At 40.6% G+C, this 27249-nt stretch overlaps 1 protein-coding gene across 2 annotated transcripts; it reads right to left on the reverse strand.

Moving 5' to 3' along the window:
• Nucleotides 1-43: 43 nt before the first annotated feature.
• Nucleotides 44-26052, reverse strand: itpk1b (inositol-tetrakisphosphate 1-kinase b). Of its 2 annotated transcripts, XM_017419163.3 has the most exons (13): nt 25839-26052; nt 25202-25364; nt 22047-22071; nt 15302-15427; nt 10761-10878; nt 5256-5354; nt 5039-5079; nt 4723-4888; nt 4318-4453; nt 4169-4224; nt 3633-3700; nt 3372-3534; nt 44-2388 (listed from the first exon to the last, which is right to left on the reverse strand). In XM_017419163.3, the coding sequence occupies exons 2-13, from the start codon at nt 25294-25296 to the stop codon at nt 2117-2119; spliced, it is 1365 nt and encodes a 454-aa protein (XP_017274652.1). In that variant the 5' UTR covers nt 25297-25364; nt 25839-26052; the 3' UTR covers nt 44-2116. The 2 variants fall into 2 exon arrangements, with proteins under 2 accessions (XP_017274652.1, XP_017274661.1); XM_017419172.3 differs by lacking the exons at nt 4169-4224; nt 4318-4453 and having other exon boundaries at nt 25839-26049.
• Between the last annotated feature and the right edge of the window lie 1197 nt (nt 26053-27249).

Raw genomic sequence — 27249 nt, forward strand, 5'->3', positions numbered from 1 at the left:
GGAACATATAATTGGTAAAGAGACAGTATGAATTAGAACAAAGCAGGTTTCACATGTTTATTTTGCCGGATGAATTGGCCCTTTAAAGAAACAAACAAGAAAAAAAAAAGGTTTAAATTGTGAATTCTTAATTACAGAAATTATACAAAACGTACTGTACGGATGGATGTTAGCCTAGGAGCATATAAACATTGTACAAGACACCCAAGAAGTAAACATTCAGGTGGAAGCTGGGAACATGACACCGTCTGGGTTGCAGAGGGTTTCCACTGGTAAGAATAAAATCTTATTTTACCGTTTAGAACAACAAAAGGACACAGGATAGTGGTGTGCAGAGCTATCAGCCGCCTGAACCTGCTGTAAATGTTAAATAGGGGATTTTATGTGAAAAACACCCCCCCCCCAACGTTGCTGTTACCTTTTTGTCCCAAAGAGACGCAGGGAAACGTTTCCACAGTTACATTTATTTATGATCACGGGGGCGAGGAAGTCTCCCGAACAATAACGAACACTCTGGGAGAACGGAGGAAGCAGCAGGCTCAGAGAAATGTTTCGGTCTGTCCAAACAGAAGGCTGATACCCCTTTTAGATTCACAAGCTCGTCTGTCCCTTTTACCACCAGTCTTACTGCTCCTTGAGTACAACATCACCGCTTTCATGCCATTTATATAAAACATTTTCCCCCATAAAATCTCAATAAAATAAAGTTACTCTTTATAGATGTCAAGACAAAAGTATTAACAAATTGGAGTAAAAAATAAAAAATCTCACAGTGAACACTGGGAACGAGCTGGACCTCCTCCCACTACTTTTCCCCTTTTATTTCCCCCCTAAAAAAGTGACTTAAATACAGCAGCTGGAAGAGAAAACAGATGTGAGCTCCGAGCAAACGGACCCACTTTACTGCTGACTTGGTTAACAGAAGCGCTAAAGTGTCATACGGCCGAGTAACTCACTTAACGATCGCAAAAAAATGTTCAATCGGCAGCTTCTGTGGGTGTCTTTTCACGCGTACGACCTACGCGTTCTTTTAAAAAAAATTAATTCAAAAGGTGACAAGTTCTGCAGCAGCTCTAAATTCGTCTCATCGTGTTAAGCGATTTAAGACCTAAAAGAGACGTGGTGATTCTGTTTAAGGAGGCTAACCCATGAAGGGATGTGAGAAATTTCATAAAATCTCACTGGAATATTGAAACAAATCACGGGATTTCTCCGAAACGACAACTGCAAGCAGAAAAAAAGGGGAATGTGATCCTCAAACTGAGACTAAAAGGATGTTTGTTTGTTGGACGCTGAACGTCTGGCACCTGACGGGACAAAAAAAAAATAAAAATAAAGACCTGCACGTGTAAAAAAGAAACTTGGTCACGTGGTCATGGAGTGTTTTATTTTTTCTCCTCCATTTTTTACTGCTTAAATATTGTTTTTTTTGTTTAAAATTTTTTTTTTTTTTTTATACAAAGTAAAACTGATGGCACTTAGAAAAATAAACAGCTCGCTTTTTTGTTCTGTAGCTATCTGATCCCGATGTTCTCGGGCCCCGCTCCACAGCAGCCCGAGGTCTGCGGAGTCGCGTTCAGACGCCCGGCCGTCTCTTTGCGTGCCACCCCCACGCTACCCCCGCCCCGCGACTTCTCAGCGTCGTCAGTGGTTTCCAACTGGAAACTTCGTTGCAGCGTAAATGTGCCTGCGTGTAAATGTTGTTGTTTTGTTTTTCTCGTGTGGGTTGTACATTGCACATTTAGTGGTGAGGCTCTCTTCAATCTGGATTTATTTATTTATTTATCATTAGCTACCTCATCTGGACCCTTTTTATTACAGAAATCTCACACAAGAGAGAAAAATCAGCTATTAGGCAAGAGTTCCCAAAAAGTTCACATTACAGTACTGTTAAAGTCTCATCAGACGAAACGAAACAAAACATACAAAAGGCAGAGAGGAAAAAAAAAAAAAAAAGCTTACACCCAATCACCAATATTTTCAGTAACTATATAGGAAAAGGCTTTTTGATTAGATACATATTAACATCATAATTAATCTGATTATTATTCATTATTATTCTTGTCACCACTGTAATCTGTTTGTTCGGGGATTAAACGGTAAGGAGGGAGGTCAGTCACTGGGAGGAAGCCTTGGTAGCTATCGTGGAGACACAGTGCTGCTGAAAGTTTGGAGACACGGCCGAGTTGCAGCCCAGTCTCTGCAGCTCTTTGCCCCTCATGCTGCCGCAGCAGCCTGAAGGCGGCGGGGCGGAGCTGGGTACCGTGGCGCTCACCGGCAGGCCTTTGGGCTGCTCGCCGCCGGGGGCGAAGTCAGGGCTGTGGCTCTGCAGCACGCCGCTTATGTGGTTCAGCAGGTCGTTGAAAAACTCAGGGACGCCCTCATAACCTGGAAACACAGGAGAGCGACTCAGGGCTGTTTTAGGAAAACAAATACACACCGACAATATAAAGCTTCACCTAAGGTATAAGCCTGCAGCTGAAGCCACGCATCATTGGAACACAGCTATAAATCAAGGATGTGTTTAACTCCAGTTTAAGCAGATTCATACCCAAACTTTTATAAAGTCTTTGAAGTCATCAGAAAAGAAAAACACCCATGGGTCCATTAATATTTCTTTGTGAAGACTCCTTCACAAGCAGTGGCTGCATACAGTCTGAAACCCTTTGGGATAACCAAATAATGGGTTTCCTCCTTATGATGTTTTCCCAGGCCTTTACTGCAGCCGTCTTCAGTTGTTAAAGCTGAATAATTTTTCTCTTCGTCCCTTTCAAAAGCTCCCGGTTTGCTTTTGATGTAATGTTTATCTGCACAGCGAAGCACTGTAGTCTTTATATTATAATAAATCTATATTCATTTCTGTAAATCCTTCTTAGGAGTTGAACGCATTCCTTACTTGGCTGGATTATATAAAGAAGTCCTTTATATAAAATCATGGAATTTATTATATGATAAATCAACTACTATCATTATCTGGATATTCAGGTCTATTTTATTGATAATAATGTATTTTTTCCTCTGCAATGTATCGACATGGCATTTACTGGTTTTAACTCCTAGTTAGTTTGGGTACTTTTAATACTTTTATTCAAAAAATGTTTTAGCTGCTTCAATAACGAACCCACTACGAGGTCAACTCACACCAGCTTATGATGAAGCTTTTAAGTTAGCTGTTCAAGTGTTTTACATAAACTTTAAACCATTATATGTATATATAAATAACTTCAAATTAAAGCAAAGTTACGATATTAAGCCAATGGTTAATAAATAATTGCTACAGGCATGTTTAAATAAAACTGCTCTCCGGTTTATGTGGAAACATTACAGGAAAGAAGGATTTCCCAAACATGGAAAAGAATGGCGGCACGTACCAGGGAATGCGTTGATGTCGATGACTGCATGCTGTCCTGTTTGGTTGTTGATGATCACGTCGATGCCGAACAGAGACACACCCAGCGCCTGTCGCAACGACCTGGACAGCTCCCTGATGACATCATCACTGGGCGGCTGAGACACTCCCTCGACGTTTTCTCTCTGAGGCGATCCGAATGTTAGACAGGTGTTTTAACAACAAAGCTCATAAATAATGCAAAAGAAAAAAATAACTTCATCGGATGAAATTGTGGACATACCGAGGTCAAGTCTGAGGATGACTCTGGTTTGGAAACATTGTGGCTGTTGAAGAAAATGGCTTTCCTGTCTGGAAAGGGAACAGAAGACAACAGTGAGGCAGATTTTATTTTTTTGAGGGCACACCTAAACACAGTTCCAATCATGGACAATAGGTGGCAGCAGAGCTCAACTGTTTCCAAAGAGTTTTAAAAAAATCATTTCAGGAACAATGTGATTGTTTACAGATTTGAATACCTGGTGCAATAAACTTTTAAAAGACAGAGACAAATGAGACAGGATAGATTGGGTTGATTAGTTTCTCCTTTTCTTTATTTTCACAGAAAAAAAGGAAGGAGAGAAAATAAAGGAGATGAGGGGAAATTAAATTCAATCATTGTACAAATAAACATGCCTCTCAGCACATAATCTGTCATGGAAACAACATTTTAGATCAGCTCTTTCACTGTCTTTTTGTAAAGTTTGAACTTAGAGAGAGGAAAACCAGAAGGAAGGCTGGATGTAAAGACCGCCACCAAATTTCTTCTTAAAGTCTAACCTGGTTCTCTTTGATGCATCCTTTGCCACTGCTGTATAGGCACAAAATGCTTAATGCTGCAAAGAACAAAGATTTAAGCCCTGTGAGGGTGCACTGCTGTGGAATGCTGCTTTTTGTGTTTTGACAAGGGCCAAATTTTCCTGTCTTACCGCTCTGCATTCCAGTCTGAAAGCAACTGTTCTCTCTGCACAGGAAGTCTACTACACTGATGACGAAACTGGTTTGCATGAGGGCCTCTACTGTAACACATGCAAATGCCGGAATCATCCGTGTCATGGGACAGCCCTGCATTCAAAACATCACCGGTGAAGCTGCTGACATGTTTATGAGGGGAAAGCCTCCCTACCTATGTTTACTTTCAACAGCATGTGCAGACAGGATAGAACTCGATTGCAGTCTGCCTCACCCCTTAAAAGGGCAAAAAGGTCCAATCACGGGGACTATAAAGCCTTTTTATGAGGTCTTTTATTGGGTAATTTAAACAAGCTGTGCGGATTGTACAGACGGATCAGGGTGGCTGTTAGCAGCCTTTGGACTTGACTCGCTCTGCTCACCTGCAGGTCCAGAGGGGAAGTTCTTCAGGGAGGGTCTCTCCACCACAGTGTAGGACTCTCCCACCACAAACACCTTGTAGAGGACCGCGTTGTGGTTGATGAAGCTCTGGATCACGCAGGGAGGCTTCACCTCCTTCAGATCTTCTTCGCTGAAGACGATGGCCATCTGGGAATGGAATAAAAGCAGTCAAAACCAAAACACTTCATCTGATTTTGTCGTTTGAGTTGAGTTAATTGACAATCCTGCATTGGGACAAACCCTTTTTCATAGAAACAGTAAGGGTGTGAGCGACCTTTGAACCCTGCAGCCTCTTACCTCATGGGAGTTGGTGCCATGAGCCACCCGCGTTTTGCAAACTGCCAAACAAAAAATTAAATTAGTAAAGCTGACCAAAAAAAAAAGCCAGGCAATGAGCTACTTTGAGTCATAACTAAAGACATGAACGCAGAAATGTAGCAGCATTATATGTCATTTAACAAAGGAAAAAAAAATGGATCAAAGATTTATGCTAAGTTTACGTAGAGACACTCACTGAAGGGGAATGTGAGACCTTGCCTCCTGATCTGCTCCAGCACATCTGGGCTGCACTCTGAGTTCAGGACCATGAATGGAGGAGAGCAAATCCTCTCATCTAATCAAAAGAAAAGCAGAGGAGGGAAAAGAATGAAGGTGGGCGGCAACGATAAACAATCCAAGGCAAGCAGGAATAGATTTATGGTAGAGAAATGTTTTTCAGCAGACAACCTGCTTTCTTTTTTTTTGGTACATTCATATTGGGAATGACGTTCCTGGAAAAACAATCCTTGAAATTTCCTCATAAAAACTGCTCATACCCTGCAAAAAGTTAAAAATCCAAAGACATTTTTCAGACTAATAAGCCGAGGAGAACATGGGTATTAATCACTTGACACGTCTAATTCAAATGTCCAAAAATCTACAAGTTATAACATAAATGTAAGGTGGGTGTAACAGATACTGTGTAATGAGAGGTAGACGAGTTTGTTTCACATCTTTGGTGATTTAACAAATTTGTCTTTATTCATAATTAATTCATGTGACCTGTTTGCAAAACCAAGACAGTCAAGGCCATGAGAACTTGTTTGGGAGGAAAGAAGTGGAAGACATCACATGCAGTCATGCTTCTGTTGCTTAAGAAAACATTGCGATGACTTGCATTCATTTCCATAAACCACAGTCACTGCCCGCTTGCCCCTCGCATTAAATGAAAATAAAACGCAATGTTTAAAAAACGGGAATTTGTCTTTTTTTTTTTGAAGCATCAAGATGACAGTGATGCGATCATAAACACAGATTCCAAATGAAGGATCACAGATCACCCACACACAGCCAATTTCTCAAGCTGACGTTACGGAGCCATCATATCCATCAGTCAGATTTCACCAGTCGCCTAGCAGCAAACAAAACAAGTGCAGTTACGGTATAAAGAGGCCACAGTGTTATTAACTGCAAATATTTGGCCTCTTTTCACCTGACATCAAACAAATCTGATTACATTACAATTTAAGATCATGTCTTGCAGCAAGGGGTCATGTTCTGGTTTGGTCTAATTCTCCATCTTAGTTACAGTCAGCCCGAATAAGAAAGAAAAAGTACACCTTCTTTCAGTTCTAAGGTTTCTAAATGAGGCAACTACAACCTCAGAGGGAAAAGGGGAAAAAAGAGCACATGACACGATACTTTGTCGGTACTTATTTTACACAAACAAGCTGCAGAAACAAAAAGGAAAACTAAGAAGAGCCAGAGATCATCATGTGTCGTGTGTTAGCACACACCTGAAAGCTCCAGAGCAGGAAAAAAAAAAAAAAAAATCCCCAAACTTCTGCTCCGCTCACTTGTAAAACAAGGAAGTCAGAGCTGGAGTCGGCAAACTGCTAATGACAGACGCACAATAGAAACATGGCGGTCTTTGTGCGGCGGGGGCCTCAGAGGTGGCAGGGGGCGCTCTGTTTCCACTCCTGCTGAGTTCAGGGGAATCTTATTTGCCTACATCAACTCCAGGGCTGAGCGCGGGACTGGTGTCTGTCGTTATCACAGACGAGAAGTGTTTAAAGATCCAGCAGAGCCAACAGGAGTCCAGGGACCATCATTTCTCTGTGGCTGTGAGGCCACCTCATGATGGTTTGAGGTGGTGATTATTTTTGATTTACAAAAAAAGAAAGAAAAAGTTCTTTCACATTCTGCTTATTGGTAACATTTCAGACGCTCCCAGGAGTTGACGGGAGGCCTAATTGAATTGGCTCGACATAATCAGAGATGGCACACACCTGTCTGTAGTGTCAGATTACATTTTCTATGACAGGAAACGAAAGTCTGCTCAGGAAAAAAAGTGAAATGGATGCAAAATAAAACAATGTACATGATGTCCAGAGAATTCAGGGTCTCATGGTGGGTCAGAAATGAAAATTTCAACAAAACTCAAAGCACACTTTCAAGAAAACAAAGTTAAACTTTGTGATAGTCTTTGAGTGAGCCATCCGGACTCTGAGTACCTCTGAGATGATGTTGAAGAAGTCCGGTTGTCTTCATTTAAACCCAATATGATTACCACACCATGGATTACTGAAACACTTATGCTTCTTATCCAAAGTAAAGAATTAATAAAAGATGATGTAAAAGGTTCTGAATACTTATTAAAAGGGACATTGTTGTAGTTCTCTTAAACAAACTGACAAAAATGTAGTTTTTACTTTGTTGTTGTGGATTATTGTCAGTAGAATCTCAGGGGGAGAAGAAGAAGAATTGAGCCAATTTCACACAGAATAATACAAATACCCTCCTTTTGATGTTTCTGCAAAATCAAATTCTTCTCAGTTCGGCTGCTGTTTTCACACTTTTTACGAAACAAATTTCCAAACAGGAAGGCTTACTCAAATAAATGCTTTAAAGCAAGCCAAAACAGATCATCCACGGCTGAGAGCTTTTCTGATTTCAGGCGTTTTATGACAGACAGCAGCAGAATTATTATTTCCCCCCTCCCTTCACAGGCAGATACTTGCTCTGACTTTCCCCCTGAGCAGCTGGGTCTGTTCCAGCTCCGGTTCTCGAACCAGGGCCGTGCTGAACGCAGGAAACCTGGAAGTTTACTCATCCGTCATCCCTGCTCCTCACGCTGAGGTTATTTTACCAGGACGAGAACAGCTGCTTAATGTCCTCCAGAAAACAATCTGATGGGGAAACATCCCCCCCCCCCATATTACGTCACCGAGTTCCCAAAGGCTGGTGGTGTTAAAATGTGTCAAACAAAACCCGACAGAAGATCCAAACCTTGTCAAACGGAAAACATTTCAAAGTTCCAGGCAAATTATTTATAATAAAGACAGAAAGGGATGGTGGAAAAGAGCGTGTGGCCAAGTTTTTAAAGAGTGAGAATGCTTGGCTCTGGTTGATGCTTCAGGGATACGGGCTGGTGAGGAGGATCAATCTCTGGCTCTGTCTAAACACTGCATGCTTGCAGCAGACCAAGCGGAGCCAAGGACGACATTTACGGGACCTGACAACGACATGCTCTTTAAATGTTACTGTATGAATACACCGTTTATTTTTATTTTATCTGCTGCGTTTCCTCATTTGTTCACGAATAGTTCACCAAATCAAGAAACTCGCAGATGTAACTGAGAATGAGATCCTCATTAGGTGTGTTGCAACACCAGAGATGCGGGTCTCATCCTCTTTTGGGTTTGGGCCATAAAGAGAACAACAGGCAGCCAACTTCATTTGAATGACTTTACTTCTGTTTAGGCAAAAAGCTGAACTCCTGTTGCTATTTAGAGCTCGTTTCCAAGACGCGCAAGCATCCAGTCTTAAGGCTCATTCTGTGCTCCTGCGGGGCAAAGATGTCAGATTTTTAATTTTCTAAATTGAACTCCAAACAGTGTTCTTTTAAAGACCATTGCCTTTCTCAACTTGTTGCTCTAAAAGGTTTCAGGTTTAATTAGAACCGAGTTACTTATGCATTCCTCACCCCTACATAATGAAAAATGAAGTACTCCTTTCCCAGATATAAGTATGACAGCATGAGGCACCTTAGTGTTTGTCTTACAGGCTGCTGCTATGATTAAATATTACCAATTTAATAAACTGAGGCGTTTGTCTGTTCAGGTTTCACTCAGGCATAGATGAACACTAGCACAGGGTCCTCAGCACACTTTCCTCAATGAACAAAGCAAGCTTTAAGTTTGACCCGAAGGAATGCCATTCAGGAGAAGCCTTTCACTTTCCAGGCAAAAAGAAATGAGCTTCGAACGCAGAGCTAGGCTGTTGTTTTATGGGAGAGCTGACTGTTTAAGAAATTAAAACTCCTGTAAACAGGAACCAGTGGATTCCACCAAGTAACATAAACAACCACCTTTTTCTGGCTCGCATAGGAAACATAAAAAAAAACAAAAAAACAACCCCATATTAGACGACAAAGCAGCACTGAAGTTCCACGACACTGATCCATTAGTGCTCATGCGACCAGAGTTAGACCGTTTTATATTAAACATGACAGAAAACGACCCAATTCTTGCACTTCCTATTAATATTCCTACTTAAACAGTTTAGAGGAGAGAAGCTAGACGGACTAAAACTGAGGCCTTTTAGCATCAAGAGGCCACTCGACTGATAAAACGAGGTTCGCTTTTCCACAAAAAGGACAAGCGCACCTCAAGTGCTTCCTCCCATTGAGTGGTATTCTGAGTCATGCAGAACACTGCAGCCTTTCTCTGGGTTTTCAGGACTGGGTTGCCTTGGCAGCTGATACAGGACTCCGTGGCCTCCTATGATAAGGAGGAGGAAGTAGCTCTGAACTAAGACACTCCTACACCATCCTCTGTTTTACCCATATGTTAACTCGGTTCCCACAGTTTCCCTTGTTTCAGTAAAAAAATTATCACATGCTTACTGCATTTTGTGCGACAGGATTTTAAAGGCTTAGCCTCTACAGGTTTGGTATGCAGACTTGTAAGCAGAGTGAGAACTACTTGCATTAATGGCAATAAAAAGAGCTGCCCATAAACTCTGCTGTCTTCCACTTTAAACCTTTTGCACGCAGCACAACAGAGTGATGCTGCTTACTCTAGTTACGTAACAGCCGTCAAGTCTGTTTGGATGAAAAGTCCTCTTCCTATGGTTCTATTTTAAGAAAGCTGCGACGAAGCCGACGTGCTGAAAAGCCTCTGATCCACAGCTCTGACACCAGCCTGTAGCCCCTCTCTCTCTCACACACACACATGCGGAGGCTCGGTGAACGGATAATTTACAGGTTTACATTCTCTGACATGTGGGGAGGTGAGGAAACTGTAGATGAGTCACAGGTTTGTTTACTGTGGGTTTATATCCAGAGTGCAACATTTGTCGTCACCGCTTCCAGCTAAAACGCGCTGCCCACTGATCAGCTAATGTGTGCTCAGTAATTGGGGGAACCGGACCGACTAGAAAGCAATCTTTGATACATCAAAGAGAAAAACAGAACCAGGTTTACGCTGGGTTCAGACAAGGAGAAATTAAGAGTTACTGTAGTGTGCGATCACAGCATAGACCAGAGGAGTTTATCATCTGCATGAAAGCATCAGGTGGAATATTTCAAGTGCCATTTTTCACAAATGCGTCTCCTCTGGAAGAGACGAGGAAAGCCAGAGATCCTGCAGTTAATTTCCCTATATTAGAAACATTTAGTAAAGCAAAAAGCTGTAGCGTTACTTTGTTTTAGACAGCTTCTGCTTTTCTACAGCATAAATTAGCACGGGAAGGAAGGAACAGAGACACGAGTACAGCTTTATCTCACAGCTGCAAGCTGAATCTATCAGAGAGCAGCACGCTGAACTTAATATAATGGTGACGGTGCAGAACGGCTAGGATCAGATTTCTTCGCCGTGGACTTTGTTTGCACAACTGTTTGACGTCAACCTGAGAAAACAAATTTGTTTTGTGATTGGTTCAGTAAATCTAACCGGTTTGGGTTTGTTTTTTATTTATTTTTTTCCCCCCCTCAGCAAGAAACAAGCTCGGAGTGAGACGGAGCCACTGAAATGTTTACCCTGCATGCATCTTTCTATCCTGTGGATGAGTTGGTAGGACTTGCAGCGGTCCAGAAGAGTCCGGATGGCCGGAAGAGGATCCAGGACTATAGTCTCAGGGTGGGCATCGATGTAGTCCTGAAAAAATAAAAGGACAGAAACAGACGTTTGATAACATCTCAATCTAGAATGACTTGTGATGAATAATTATTAATTTTTCGATAAAACAATGAAAGTCAGAACTAGCAAGTGGAACATAAAATAAACTGATCATTAAACAAGAAAAGTGACCCTGCTGGATCTGAATAATTAAACACATTTTTAAAGGCAGCACTAGATGACGTGTCAGCCTTTAAACAACATGCTTCTGAATCATTTCGACAGCAGAAAGACAATCAATAGGTGCATTCCTGGGCTTGAAACGGTCCCGGAGCTCCCGGAAAGTTAGGAAACCGCGTTTAGCAACTTTCGTTTCGAGTCTGACGACATCAAAAATGTTACGCTGCCAACAATTAGACAAGTAAATATTTTCAAACTATGTTTAACAGGGAGAGATCAGAAAGAGAACAGTAGTAGAAACAACAGGTCAGATTTTCTAGTTTTCTGTGGGTTTATAATCGTAAAAATCCTAAAGATTGGGACAATATGGCATTTTCCCCAGCAGTTCAAAGCTCCAGAGCTTCTCTTAAAAAACATGACAGTTTAGTCACATAATATGTAAGACAAATTTTTTAAATAAACCCCTGAAAGAAAGAAATCTAACTTTTGTGTCATTGTTTAAGCAACACAACATGCAAATATTGTGTTGCAACATGCATGTAAAGAGGCAAAGAGAACCACCGGCCTTGAGTCTTTATTGTTCCTGTCTCACAGATGAAACCCTACAAGGAAATTTTAATTGTCTTGAAAACTAACATGCAAATAAAATTCTTTTCATGCCAATGTGTTAGTCAAGATTTCGGTAACCTTCACATTTCAGTGCTATAAATAAACAACAGAGAAAAGCTAAACTGGTCTAATGGTGTTTTCGCTCATCACAAACATCAGTATTCGCAGCACAGTTCTTGTTAGGTCCTGTATCATCCCTCTGTTCTGTTGTTTGTCATTTCTGGAGGCTTTTGGTGATGCCCCTGCTGTCCTTCTGAGCTCGTTTGTACAATTTTGCACGGGCAAGCTTCAGAAATGTTTTTTTTTTTTAACAATTGTTGTGTTATAGCCTGAGAGCAGAAACTGAAAGCCATCTGCCCTGGCTCACATGCATGGAAATCCATGTCCGCAGATTAAAAAATGTTAAATTAAATTGGGCACAGCATAAACAGCGAGCTGAAGGGTTAGCATAGCTCGCTACAAGTCTGAGACGAAGCTAGAGGGAGGATGAAATGTATGCCAGCGGGTCTGTGGAGGTTACATCACTGCATCCCTTTCTGCCGGCTGTCGGGTCAGCAGGAGGTCGACTGTTTTACATAACTGCTCAACCCTTCTCTTTTCCTGTCTTTTCTTGTCGACTCTTCTCCACCTCCTCCTCCTCCTCCCTGTCCGCGTTTCAGCCTCGATTCTTGCGGGTCTTTCTGCCAACCTGCACCGAACGAATTTCTGCTGATTGGATTTGGCTGGCCCGGCGCACGAAGCAGGCTGCCTGCGCGCGTCGCAGGCCTTACCGTCGTACCCATTTACATTAAACACGTGCAGAAACGCGACGCGTTAAGCACCCATTTGTGAAATGACTCCCGGTACACAAAAGCAATGACGCACAGAGAGTGTAAACATACTCCTCTGCCTTGCCATGGAGGCTCCATCTGTAGGATTTACTGGGATCTGACGGGCAACTCTGATCAAAGCCAACTGAGCTGTCATGACAGTCAAACATACTCCAACCATAAACATAAATCCAAGCTAAACTTCTAGGAGTTTGGAGGATTATTCTTATAAAAAAAAACCCATCTCTTACAGAGTTCTGCATCTCAGAAGAAATACAGCTAAAGACAGACAAGAGGGGGAGGTGAGAATAAGAAGAAGAAGAAAAAAAAGCCCGTGTTCAGCAGGTGTTGGAAAGAAAAAGAGCCAGACGTACATCAGTGTGGGCGTAAGAGAAGGCTGCACATTTTGTTCATTTTTGGACTAGATCTGTCTTCAGGAGAAAATAAATGACCTGAAGTCTCAATATGAGTCTTTGTGGCACCAAATGCATTAAATCTAATAAACATTTACATTAATCAGTAACAACTGGCTGCGATTTAAAACCCAAACACTATATTTATCAGCGGATTTAACTGTCTTTAGTCCTTATCTTAAATACTTTCATCATTACGCCCATAATCATGCAGTCCCAGAGGGAAAAAAAAAAATGCAGCTATTTGTCCCTGGAATGCTGTGCTCCCACCTCGAACCACTGAGTCAGAGTGTGTATCCAGGGATGACATTTTGTTTGAACTACAGAGCTATTACAGAGAGGAAAGCTTATTCCCTCCACCACACAAAAGGTTATTTATAAGAACAGCTGCACGATCACGAGAAAGACGCCAAAGCTTATATTTCAAACAGAAAAGTAAACACAAATGAAGTCCAGGTACAACGCCGCAACTTCAGTCACAAAGACTGAGCTGAAGATTTACCAGCTTGTTTAATTTAACCCTCGGCGGCAGGGACAAACTTTGAAAAAAAAAAAAAAGGGAAAATGTTAGACTTAAGCCAATGTTGCTTTGTAAAAATAAAATAAAAAAGGGCTACTATGGTGTTCTAGACCAGCGTCGTTAAGGCTTACAGGAAGTAGATGTTTTTAATCGCCTGCCAAAAGCTGAATAGATGGCGTTTTTGCGTTTGTTTGTCTGTTTCGTTAGCAAAACATCTCATGAGCCGGTGGATAAATTTTAATGAAACGTTGAGGAAGTAATCATTATTTGAACCTCAACTGATTAACCTTTGGAGTCAATCACATTCAAGACAGTCGCTACAGCTTAGCCACCGGAGCAAACACAAAATGGCTCCACTTCAGCACGTACAAGCTCATTTACAACGTCTGACCAAAACGGCTACGGTTTTCTTTAGAAATGAAATGTATATTGTCATTTATGTCAAGAACCTTTAGCTTTTTTTCCTTTTATACACGTATAAATATTTAACATATGAAGAACAAACACAAGTGTTGCATATGGTCCTGTGCTAATATTGACCAGATATAGGTTTTAAAGTGATTGCCCCACTCTAACATCCTGTTTGTTCGTCCTAAATGAGTAGTCAGGAAAGTGTTGACAGAGCTGCGTGACGTTGATCACGATTACAGTCCTCCTGAATCATTCAGTGAGGCTGAGCCGGAGAAGGAGAGAGAGAGAGCGAGAAAGAGAGAATAGAGGCAGAGATGGTGTAATAAAATTAATTTTCACACCATCTGTTGCGCTGTCAGTTTAATAAACACACAGACACCAAGGCACACCTGTTAGTTTTCTCGTTATCTTCTGCCGCTGTGAGACGTTTCTCACTTTGGGAAGATTTGGAAAAGTCTTTTTTTTTTTTGCAGGAGGCTTTCAGGTTTTTATGAGTCACCGTGTGCTTAAATAAAGCTGATAACAACTTAATGTTCCTGCAGCCCGTCTGCTCGATTCCTTGAACACATTATCTGATTTCCTGAACTGGGTCACTTACAACTGTAAATGTGAAGCTCATTTATTGTCCGCGGAAATGTCACGGCAAACACTGATTGCACCGTGTCGTCAGCCGCAGTAAAACCTTTTATGTTGCAACACTTCGAAAAATGCAGTCATCCTCGGCTAAAAAGCTATTTTAGAAGTCTTTATTAAAAACAAAGCAAAATCATTGTCTAGAACAGGCACACAGAACAATTTTATTACTTAAATGATAAAAGGCCAAGCATTGCCTGCCACCGTTCAGGCCAGAATTTAAGACTAAGATCATCTTATGTTAAGAAATGACTAAGTTGTAGTCATCTTGGTCAAACCCTAAAAGTGATGTCGTGCTATATCATGAGATGTCATGTCAGAGTACGTTTTCTGAATGACTCAGCTACAACCACGTCAAATGTTAGCTCATAATCTGTAAAATCAACTGAGTTGCAGACATTTTGTGTTGGTAATATCGCTTGGCTGTGGTGGCCATCTCGAATTAGACAGTTTCTAAAAGTTAAGTTTTAGATGAACATCCAATGATTAATATTTTAATTAAAATCTGTCCGTTAATTCGTAAGATATTTTGGAAACAGAGACACACGTCTGCCTTCGTTTTTTGATGGTAGGCGATAATGAGAACAAAACAAGACTGCTCATCATTACCACTCAATATTTAAGATTCAATATTCAGTTCTGAGTGATAATATTCATTGCAATGAATAATACTAAGCATTAACAAGTTCCAAATGATTTTTCTTGTTTAAAAACACCTTAAATGATAAAAAATAAAGCAACAAATAAACAAAAAGGTAAGAACTTGTTAAAAGATACTGCTGAAATTACGTGGAAATATAAATTTTTTTCCATTTTTCCTTCTTTCTTACACCCTTTGCTCACCTATAATTGCGAATATAAAAGGACAACACAAGTGAAACGCGTACCTGTACTCTTTGCAGCTGCACCACAGCTTGTGAATCGTTCTGGTCAGCTTCCAGGATGAGGTCGGTCAGTTTGTGAATGATGACGTCCAGCGGACCCTGGTCCTCCAGAGGCTGGCTGAGGTCCAGCTGAGAAGAGATGAAAAGCAGAGATGAAGGATTACGGTCAAATAAAACTTCCCTAATCAGCCATTTATTTGCTACACTTTCACAATCAATCATCCGGTGAAATATATATTTTCCATAAACTGGATTTTTTGATGTAAAATAAGTCACTTTTATGACTCCTTTGAAAAACCGCTTTGAAAAACCACAATAATTCTTCGTCACGTTGTAAAAGTGAAAATCCGGAGCATAAATTCGACTCTCGCTCAGCAACAATAACTCATTTCAAAAGCCATTATTGGGCCTTGTCTCTGAAAGCAGGAGGCGGTGAACTGTACAGCAGTAACACAAATCAAAAATCAGTATTTTCCCCACAAACGGCACGCTGAGTTGACATCACTTTGATACACACGCACAATTAAACGCCTTACTTTCCACAATCTCCTTGACATCTACATATAAATGTTGCTCGAAACTGATAACCTGTGCGAGATGATTCATTTCCTTTGCGTACATTGTTTCTGCGTACTCTTGTTAGATCACAAACCACACACTCAAAGATGCACAAAAAGTATTCTGTGGAAGATGTTATATAGATTTATTTCCTAACAAAACAGCATAAGTAGCTACTTGTTTAGAAATGATAACTGTATACTGGCTGTATCCGCAACACTGAGTAAAACGAGAACAAAGCAGCAGCTTTTCAAGGACACGCAATTACTCCACTAAAACATTTGGATGCTGATTTTTTTCCGAGCGTCTTATAAATGAGTGGTGGGTGGAAAACTTCAGAGTGAATTCTGCAGACATTTGCATTCTCCCATGCTTCGTTTCAGGACTGAAGTGTGCAGGAGAAGGCGGCTGTTACCCTGTTTTCAGTACAATCTGTAATTTGTACCGAATCACTGACAAGGCAGTTTAGATAAGAGGCAGTACAAGGGATGAAGCAGAACACCTGCTATTATTATATGCTAGCGTCTAAAAGAAAATGTGACAGGCCCAGGCTCGTTATATAAAACCACAGCGAGGAAAAAACATCTCCAGAAAACACAGTAAGCTGCAAAACTCATTAATATTTATTGCTTGAAATCATCTAAGGTAAATGCTTTTTGGAAGTCTCACTAATCTTTTGATTAATGATTATAAAGCAGCCTAAACACAAAGCTACACCATTAAACAGAGTATTTGTTTTGGACTGCATCATGAGGATTTTCTCCTTTTTGGCATCTTCTATTGTACTGAGTCACACACTATCGCTCAGGCCGGTTCTCCAGTCCTGCTGAGCTTATTCAACAAACACTGAGGAACACCTAATTAGCATTCCCTTCGAGTTTAACAGTGCAGAAAGACCAAGCGAACAGTGAAAATAGTGGACAAGTAGTCGAACAAGAGCTTCGAGTTTTAAAAACTTGTGGAAAAACATCCCCATCCACATGCCTAGGAACAAATGATGCAACGTTACAAGAGATAAGAAAGAAATGTTTGGCTTTGGAAAGCTATATTTCCTTTCATGAACATGTCTGAAAGCCTTTGACAAAGGCTCAGTGTGTGCGCAGACAATCAGAACAAAAGGGTTATGTCTTTACGCGGGCGGTAGTTTACAGTCATGGCTCACTGGGACATTTTGATTGGCTAACGTGCCGCTTGCTGCGTGACACAACCCCACATTAACTCATTAGCTAATCGGCTAACGGCCTGAATAGCCACAAACCAAAAGATAACCGAGCCACACCTGGGCAAATAAATCAGAGATACTACTGTACTTTGTGTGGTGCAGACAGTGCATCAACTAGGAGCGAATACGGCGTTGTCACACAGGTGGGAATCAATGGAAAGGCTGTAAACCCGTACGGGTTGAGCTGCTTTAGGGTTGAACACAGTCAAGGCTGGTTAATGATTGTGAGAGGTGTGAGAGATACGTGACTAATTAGAGTACCCTTGGCCAGTCATATGAGCACGAACTGCAAACTTGTTCTGTAAAAGCTGATTTATACTTAAGCTTCATAGATAGGTTTGTCATTTTATAGGTTTGGAGGTTTAAAGGAAAACAATCTAGGTTAAATAAACAGATTTACAAACTCAGACACGTTCTTACTTCGGTGAGTTTTTCTGTACCCGACATATTATACAAGTACACCCTGTGCTTAGTACATCAATAAGAAAAACAGAGTATGCTGTTTAAGTTCAACTGTACGTCCTAACAATATCATCAAGCTACATCTGTGTCGTTTCTGTCGTTGCCTAACATAACACTGTTGGATCTCATTCCTTCTGCCTGTAGGAACACGCCCAGCAGCGCAAACTAACATGTCAAAACCGGCTGCAAAAACGTACACGAAGTACTGAAGTATCGTCTGCCAAGTATTTCTAGAAATTATACAAAGCCTGCGTGATCTGACTGTGATTGGATTTGAATCTGGATCTGGTTTAGACTTACTTTTTTTCTTTTGTATAGTGCCCCAAGATGACTTTTGTTGTGAACTGGCGCTGTATAAACGAGCTAAATTGAATTAAATTATATGGAAAGGTATACATGATGATGCATAACACAAGTGGAATAAAAATATTTCACAAGCAGCTGAAGCTTCTGTAGATGAGATTTAAAAAAAGAAACAAAACAAAAAGTTATAATGCAATTTTTAATCAGATATTTAAAATTACCCAATCATCTGTCTGATGAGGTGACAGTAGTAGATATAAAGTAAAAAAAATCCACATTTAAATTCAAATGGCAAAGCTCAGAAATGATCAAGATATGATGAAAGTCTAGCATTAGAGAGCCAGACAAGGTTCAGGGTTTCAGCAGTTCTTTAAAAACAAATAAACTCGCAGCCATGCCTTTAACAGCGCCGTTTGTGATGCTTAGAAAAAGTGTCGACAGTGCAGTGGAGACAAGGCCGCAGCAGCATGAAGTGCTTTTGTTTTCCGTCTAGCTAGCAACGTCAGCGTGATGGGGCCTGCTGGATGGGAATGTCTAACTCCACCGAGGCATGGCTTTTAATCTCTCGCCTACACAACACAGAGGGCCCGTCCACAGTCTGGCCCCTCGACAAAAACAGAACTCTACAGCGCGGGGGTCATCACACAGTGACAATAACACGCCGCAGACAGATTGACCCCGCTTTTAGAGCTCATCCCAAAAGCCAGCAGAAGAGTCACTGATGTTCTGCTAAATGCTGAAAGCAGAAATGTCAGCTGACGTCTTTGCGCGTCCCCGTGGGACTGAAGGCTAGCGCTGGGCCATGGCGGTGATGGCCAACACAGAAAACATGCCGAATCCTGGTGGGAGAGGCTAGGTCAGGGCAAATATATTTTCGGCTTTGATGTCGCTTCGCTGTGGGACCAAACTCTTAAAAAAATATGAGCGGATCTGAAGCATAAAGCGACAAACGAGTTTTCCACGTCGAGTCCACAGAACACGAACCACATGAGAGATTATGCAGATCATCAACCCATCAGGTCTGAGATGTAACATACAGCTGTATTTTTTTTCTTTGCTGTCAGACAAGCCTAAACAGGCTCTTGCAATAAGATGTGATGAATGATTCATTTTGTACGTTTTTACTGACACCCTAATGTGAAAGACATTGTGTGTCGAAAGCCGCACCTTATATGGATAACAAGACTTAACATGGGATTAATATGTAGCTTATATGTATGGAAGGTCACGCTGGCAGCTCAGTAAGCTCAACTAACCTTTAACTTAAACAGAGAAGTAACCAACAGGATTCTATTTACACATATTTTTGCCTAATTATCATTTTGCAAAGCTGCACATTTCCAATGGTGTCCACAATTTGTCAGTGCCCTTGAGGACTAATTAATACCTTCTGAGGATTTATGTTCTTCAGCTTCCACAAATTCAATAATGGGCGAGATACAGCTGCATGCTGGAAATAATAATAATATAATAATAGTGATAACTCAACAACTTTCCTGTGGCAGCCCACTTAAACAATGACCATTTGATGTGACGAGTTCTCTTCCCCGAGTGAATATTGGCTTCCTCTGGGCCGGGCCTGGCGAGTTAATCTCATCAGCCCTGTGATACAGACCGGCTAATGTACGGAGCACAGAGTGGATGGCACTCCCATGAGCTTCGAGGTCAGGATTGATAAGCTGCAACTGTGTGGAGCAAGGAAAGGAAAGGAAAGATTGAGGGGTGAAAAATGGGGACAATGAGGTGCCAAAGTGGAAACATGCAAAAGTAATCCGAAGAGTCAAACAAAAAGAATCTTCTTTTTCCATCTTAGGGTGTATAGATGGGGTTTTCCCACACCAGAAATGGAAATACAAAATGAGCTCTATGGAGTCGCCAGATTTAGCAAATCTGCAGATAGTCCACGCACAGTGGCGTCACAACCCCAGCTAGCCCACTGGAGAATCAAACCCCTTGTGACAAATAAGATCAACAGCAAGAAGAAGAAGAAGAAGAAGAAAGTAATTATCTGTACGTCATGATAGTTTAATCCTGATCTGTGCAGCTCAACTCACAACTATTTGCCTTATTTCTTAATCTGCCGATTACTCCTTCAGTTAATCAGTAGTTGAGGAGTACAAACAATCCAAAACACACAGACAGAGTTTACTTTGACTTGTAATCAAGAAAAGCAGCACATGCTTATATCCAAGAAGCTAAAAACCAAATATGAATCAACATTTATCAACAAAATACCTACTGTTCAAACAGCTTTTTGAACACTGCTGTCATATCAAAAACTTCTTATTATGACTCCCACAGACAAATAGGCTCATTACTGTGTAATAAGACGGTAAACAACGGGAATTAATCATTCATTTTGTCAGGATTCGTTTATCCTTGGAAACCCAGGGTTGAGTTATCACCGAGGTCGGCTAGTCTGTCACTCCGCGGGGACAAGGTCAGGTTATTAAAACCGTCTGAAAGAGATAAATCTGCAGCCTTTATACCACCAACAACCTTCTTCTGAAGGTTATCCGAACAGCTACGCTCCCGCTGTTTTTTAAAGGCTAAAACAAACCCAAAATTGGATAAAAGCTAAGTGATTGATCTAGTACCAAAACCTCCTGTTCAAATTTCATGATCTGCCGTTACAACTACTTCTCGTCTATAAACCCACACCATGATGTATTTGATGTATAGTCTCATACAGTGACATTACAGGAATTTGAGCATAATAAATGGGGGCAAATAAGTTTAATGCATTGTAAATGTTGCCATTGAAAGCAAAGCAGCAGTATAAGGTAACGTGTAAAGGCAGCTGGGCTCAAAACAGTGAAACTGGAGGAGACATCTTCATGCAAAGACTTGTACAACAACGCCTAAGCAAGACAATAGATACTTTTATTCTCATTTCAGTTTAGTGTAGGCACTGATCAACACAGACTGCATCGTAGAATTACTTGAGTTCACCCAAAAATACATTAAGCTGTCTCAATTAGGTGCTTTAACCCTGCTAAAGATTTACACAAAGGTACACCTAAAAATTTAAAACCTCATTGGCGGACAGTCCCACGCCTGTGGGTACCAAGAAGAGTCCGCGAGGATCTGCCGTCTCCCAGGAGGGGCTGAGCGCCCAGTGGGAAACAAAGCCCTGCTTACTTTGGGACCATTCCCAGGACTAGGCTCTTTCCAAGTGTGCTGATATTGTCAGCACAGTGAGAGGACAAAAAAAAACCTCAAAGAGAGGGACTGAGAAAAAAAAAAAAAGATCCTCTAAAAGAAGAAAAGAAACAGTAAAAAACAGCCCACTAATGTCCTTTTAAACTACAGAGAACAGTCACTGACTGATGCTTTTCTGCACGTAGCTCAGAGTTTCACAGCAACTATACTGCCGAGTGTTTTGCACTTATTTGGTGTAGTATTCTGAGAAACATCCATAAATTACCTCATGTTTTTAATCCTTGATTAACAAAACGTCACCCTCGACTAAAGCTAAATCTTCATTACAAACAGAGCATCACTAATTAAAGCTTATTCCATCTCCAGAGTACATTTAAATGCTTATTAGTACTTAAAGGACTCAAATCTTTATTAAAACAATTTCACGCCATGTGCACATTTCTGTGAGCGGACACGACCACCATCACGTTTCTGAAGGATTCAACCACACGCGCGCATTTTTACATTCTACCAAATGAATAACCTCGTGTCTTCTGCACATTCTTCTGCTGCATTACTACATTAATAGAGGTGAGAAAAACAGCGGTAAAAATAGCGAAAAGACTGACGTTTAGAGACAGAAAATAGCAAGCCTATAAGGCAACTACGTCATGTATGTAGGAGGCTGCAAACCTGGAGAAATAACGAGGTTAATAACGATACGTCTGTGTTTCCGGCTACTGCTGTCCTTAAATAACCTAACTAAAAGCACGATTATTTTGCCTGACAAATCAAACTGTTTCCAGCTGAACACTCTGCCCATTTATTGACGTTCTCTCCTCGTGTCAGAAAACACTCAAAAGATTTTAGCGTTAATTAACACAAATAACAAGCGCAGCAACAAACTCAACTTCTGCCCTCTTAGACACAACACAGAACAAGACAAAACACGTAGATCTGAAACCCAAATTATATTCTCTGCAGGAAATGTAAACATTTAGCAACTAAAAGAATGCAGAACTATCTGGTTTAGAGATTAGCAGAAACTTGTGATTCACTTACCTGAACAACTTCTATTCCTCTTTTCCTGAAAAAGAAAGAAAGAGAGGAAATAACATTAAGTGTCAAACGTTCAGAAGAATAGAAAACTGAAACTCTAAAACAAAGTTAAGTGATGAAACAAATAAGTATGTTTAATCTAATCCATATTGTAACTTAAATAAAAATGCTATGGAAAATGTTTTTCCATCATTTGCTTTGACTGGATTTCTGTCTTTTACCGAATAAAACTTATTTTACTCATTATGTAGACTTGGATGTAAGTATTTCGTCTCTAAATTAGAATCTCAAAGAGCTAAAAGGTGTGGCAGCATGAACAGTGAGATGTGTGAGTGGGTATGTGATGGGGACACGCTCAGCTACTACCACGCTAAATTTTAGCTCCCTATCTGTAAAGCTGGCTGAATTATAGCCATTTTTGTGTTTTCTAAGGTCAGCTGGCTGTGACCGAGTTGAATTTAAAGATTAATCAGTTGCAGACGTACATCCAGTGATTACTTTCTGAGTTTCGTTAACATTTGTTCACTTATTCAAAAAGGTATATTGCTAACGATGCAGACAAACACACAGACACTGGCAGCGGGCGATCATGGAAATATCTGAAAAAGAAACAATCTGTTTGGAAGTTAAAAAAAAAAAATTAAAAAATTGAGCTCAGATTTCTGCTCTTTTCTGAGTTCAACCTGTTTTTTTTTGTTCTCCTGAAATCATCCATCACTCTCCACCCCAAATAAAACTGTTGCAATCCCATGATATGCCCCTTGGATATTTAAATATCGTAGGTGTGTGCTCCTCTTTATCCCCACTGAAAAAGAACCAAATACATACGAAAAAGCTCTTGCAAAATCCTGGTTGAACTGGCTCGTCTTCTTCAGCTGAGCTGCTCACCAAAAACAACAGGACAAACCTTAATTGGTCAAACAGCTCGCTGCTTGTCGGAGGAACTTACAGTAGGAACAAAATGACTGCAGTGCTATCGCCGACCCAGCCTGTCCAAACCAGCTGCTTTTGAAATTACAGCCCCATGGTAACAGCAGCGTAGCCATTCACAGCTTCACAACAATGTGGATATTTAATACTGCAGCTGGCCCGCTTCATGTCAAATGAATGAGGCCTTAGTTTTCATCCCCATCTCAGATATGGAGATCATTTGCTCCCCTATATTGTTACGGAGGCAGCGGGATGAAAGGCAGGAGGGAAAAGACCCAACAAGGCGAGGGTCAGAACTTTTTTGAAATGGCTTGACTCATCAAATCAGAGCTCGACTTAAAAACAAGACAAACATTCAAGGATATTGTCTGTATGAGCCCCACTTTAATCTCATTAGCCTTATTTAAGCAAAACATAATGACCTCGTCTCGACAGGAAAAACATTTTAATAATATTTAAAAGAGACTGCTTTTTCCTCAAGGTGAAACCCCGATCTGACGCATTTTTAATTCAACACACATGTGAAACAACTTTTAAACTGCAGCTATTGTACATAAAGCTAAAATCTACACGTCTGTCTAAGACGTTCAAGTTCATTAAAATATAAAATCTATAACTCTGACACCTTGAAAGCGAGGAAGACCTCATAAGAAACATCAAAATATCATCTTTGCTAAGTCGCTTCCTTCCTTCTGCGGTGGCTTTATTTATTTATTTAATTTCAAACACGTCATGTTTCAGGAAAACAAAAATCAACAACTTGAAGTTTCAGACAGACTGAAAGTTACTTCACAACCTTTTTTTTTTTAAGTTAAGGTATTGTTATTTGTTCTCACAGACTAAATAATCATGATCTTGTGCCACAACTCGCTCGAACCCTTCATGTTCAGCGTCTTCAGTCAAGCTCCGAGGGCAGAATGAGAGTACAAAGGGGGGGGTGTTTCTCAGAGGTTTATGAAGAGATTAAAAATGTTTTGTGGATTATACGGCGTGGTAATCTGCGCTGGCTCAAGCAGGTCACTTGGAAAGGTAGCAACACTGTGGGAAAGGTGAAAATCCTTCAAAAGCGCACAGATGACACACGTCACCTCCTTGGGCATGTTGTCGATAAATCAAACAACTCGAGACTCAACCCTGAGTCGCTTTTGTTTTCAAGGAAATCTGCGACCCCGATACAAAACACACAACCCAGTATTGTTGCAACAAGACACAATAAAGGTACCACCATGTCCCATTCCTATTTCTAGTGCGGTGTGTACTGTAAACCAGCGAGGACTGTGTCTGTAAAGAAAGCACATGCCTGTCCTCGTACCGACCAGCTCAACATTTACCTTTGCTATCTTCTTAGAAACTCAAATAAGACAAAATCCATTAACACTGACGAGCTGCCTCTCCTCAAGGTTGGAAAAACAGTTAAAATCTAAACTGTAACACACACACACACTCCTTTCTGGTGTTGAATTTAAACAAGTATTCAAGAATTATAATCTCTATTATAATCAAGATGCAGAAACACAGACTCTGAGTTCATCTAAGACAGAGAAGAAGTAAACTGGGCTAAACTCTAAGCATTTGGAGGGCACAAACCCCACCAGGACCAATTATCATTGTGGTTATAACAGGACTGACGACATTATTATCATGCAAACCTCCACCTTGGCCACAGTCAAAAAAAGATTGTAGGAGCGGGATCATGATCCCAATCAGCACCAACATTTTATCATTTGTTCTTTGTGACAACCTCTACATTTCCTGAAAGATTCATCAAAATCCGTTCATTGCTTTTTCAGTGATCTTCAGCACAAACAAACTAATGCGACCAAAAACATAAACCTCCCTGGTAGAGGTTAATAAAAAAATGCAGACTTTCAGGACCTAAAGAGGAGCTTGTTAGCTGTGTGTAGCACAAAACCCAGCACCATTAATGCTAAATTACATATTCAGCTTTCAAAAAATAAATGCTGCTTTTATGGGACAGACATTTCTTGCTTTGACAGGACAGGAAGACAGCACGACTCAAGTAAGAATCCAAATGTTTATGGATTTATGGATGGTTCTCCACTAAAACACATTTTAAGAGTCATAACACACCTAAATATAAAACAGCAGCGCTCTGTGTAGTCTCAACATTTCGCACATGTTCATTATTTGGTGTGAATGAATGCCAAAATGGTTTTTTTTTGCAGGATGGCCCAGTAGTTTGTGTGTATGTAATCATCTCCACTTACCTGCACAAATCAGCAAAAGCCTGAAAGTTCAGCTTCTTCATCTTCTTCTCACTGAGCCAGTAGCCGACCCTCCGACCTTTCAGGAAAGTCTGCATTTCTTCTAGGCTCCTGTGTCCCCCCCTTTGTTTTGTCTGAGAATAAATGATGCGACTGGAGGCTCAACCTGAACAGGAGAGAAGCAGGAAATCATCACAAATCTGTCACAGCAGCAATAATAAACCAACTAAGGCTTCCTGCGCTATGAAACATTACCCCCACAGCCAGAAGTGGCGATTATTATTTATTTGATTATTCTTTTTTGCTCGTGTGGTTTCTTTAAACACGACACTCATGACTGGAGTAAATTAGCTTAAATAAAATAAATAGTGATATTAAACAACGGGATGTGGTTCAGCATCAGCGGACCGCTCACACGCGCTGACTCTTTTGCTAACATCAACAGCTAACGCTAGCTGGCTAGCTGAGATGACAAGCTAAACAGCTACAGACGCGAAAGGCAAAATTTTCAATTAAAGCCAAGGTTAATGCCATTTCTACGTTTTAAATAAAGCGTGCCAGCGACCAATTATCAACCAAGAGGTGAAGCAGCTGATAGAGTTGCTAAAGGTGGGAGCGAGAGGAGCTAGAGCTAACTAACCTGGTAGTTTTAGCACCCGGTTATTCGTGTCCCCTTTGAAAGCTAACTCGGACAGCGTCCCATTTTCAGTCCGTCCACGGGAGAAGTATACAGAACCGAGGTGGCAGGTGACAGGCACGGTCGGACCCAGATGTTCCTGGTGTTCCTCTGTCAGGCTCTGAGCTGAAACTGTGTGACTGGCTGCACACACCCAGGATCCTGAAGACTGATGCTGCGTTCATCTGCGCCTCGGAAATTATGTAACCTCTCGCCAGTGGCGCAACGCTTTGCTTGTTTTCGCTCTCTCTTACTTTCGGTAATGATTAACGCTTCCATTATCTTATCGACTTATCATTCCCCAGTAAAACGGAGCAAGATGATAACATTAATAATGTTTTATTTAGCATACAAGGGATTAAGAATTCCGTTTTGCCCTGTTCCAGTTGGTTATTCACTCATATTTCCGACAGCCACTGAACAAGGCTGTAGCGATAAGACGAGTTCCGTCTGTTTAATTTTCACTTTACTTTGCATTACGATTAGCGCAAAAAAATCTTCATCTGTGTTTGTGAGTGTGCAAATTAAAACGTGCCTCACACCGTATGTGAGCGCGTGTAAATATTTGAACATGTCATAAGTGTTATTATTATTATTATTAGGACATGGGTTGGATTGACCGTGTAACAACAGCGCCCCCCGCCGGTCAAACACATGTACAGCCGAAACTTCCCCCAGTAAACAAACAAATAAATCAAACTGAATTAGGTTATTTCTACAGATTCGAGAAAAATTCTGTTTATTTTTAAAACAAAACAAAAATGTTTAAAAAATGCACACCGGCCTTGGCAGACGGAGCAGAAGAAACAACCGCATTTAATATTTTTTGCCTAGTTCTCCACCATAAAGGGTATGTAAACATTGTTTTAATGTTAGTGCATTTATGAAATTATTTTTAAACAATTAAACCCCTTCTTTATTAGTTAGCTTTAACTACACATTAAATTCAATTTGGAGAATTTCTGTATCCACAAATCACACTGTATTGTATTTGTGTATCTGCTAATAAAAATGTTCTTTAGAAAATTTCAGCTGTAAGTGGTAAAACTTCATGTTTACAGTCAGGCTGTCAAGCATTACTTTGTTGTTATTTAAAGGTTAGTAGTTCTGCTAAATGTGTCAACATTGCTTCTTATGCTACTTTTAGCTAGCTTTTTGATTCTTTTAGTAAGCATTTTGTCAATTGTAGTTTCCATTTATTATTTTGCTACATTTAGCTAACTCTCTATTACTTTTAGCTACACTTTTTGATGTTTGGTACTTTTAGCTACCCTTGTAGTTACTGTCACTTCTTTAGCTTTTAGTTTGACCTTTGCTACTTTTAACTAACTCTTTGTTACTTTTAACTAATGTAGCTTCTTTTAGCTTGCTTTTT

This window comes from Kryptolebias marmoratus, linkage group LG10, assembly GCF_001649575.2.
Source record: "Kryptolebias marmoratus isolate JLee-2015 linkage group LG10, ASM164957v2, whole genome shotgun sequence".
Lineage (NCBI taxonomy): Eukaryota > Metazoa > Chordata > Actinopteri > Cyprinodontiformes > Rivulidae > Kryptolebias > Kryptolebias marmoratus.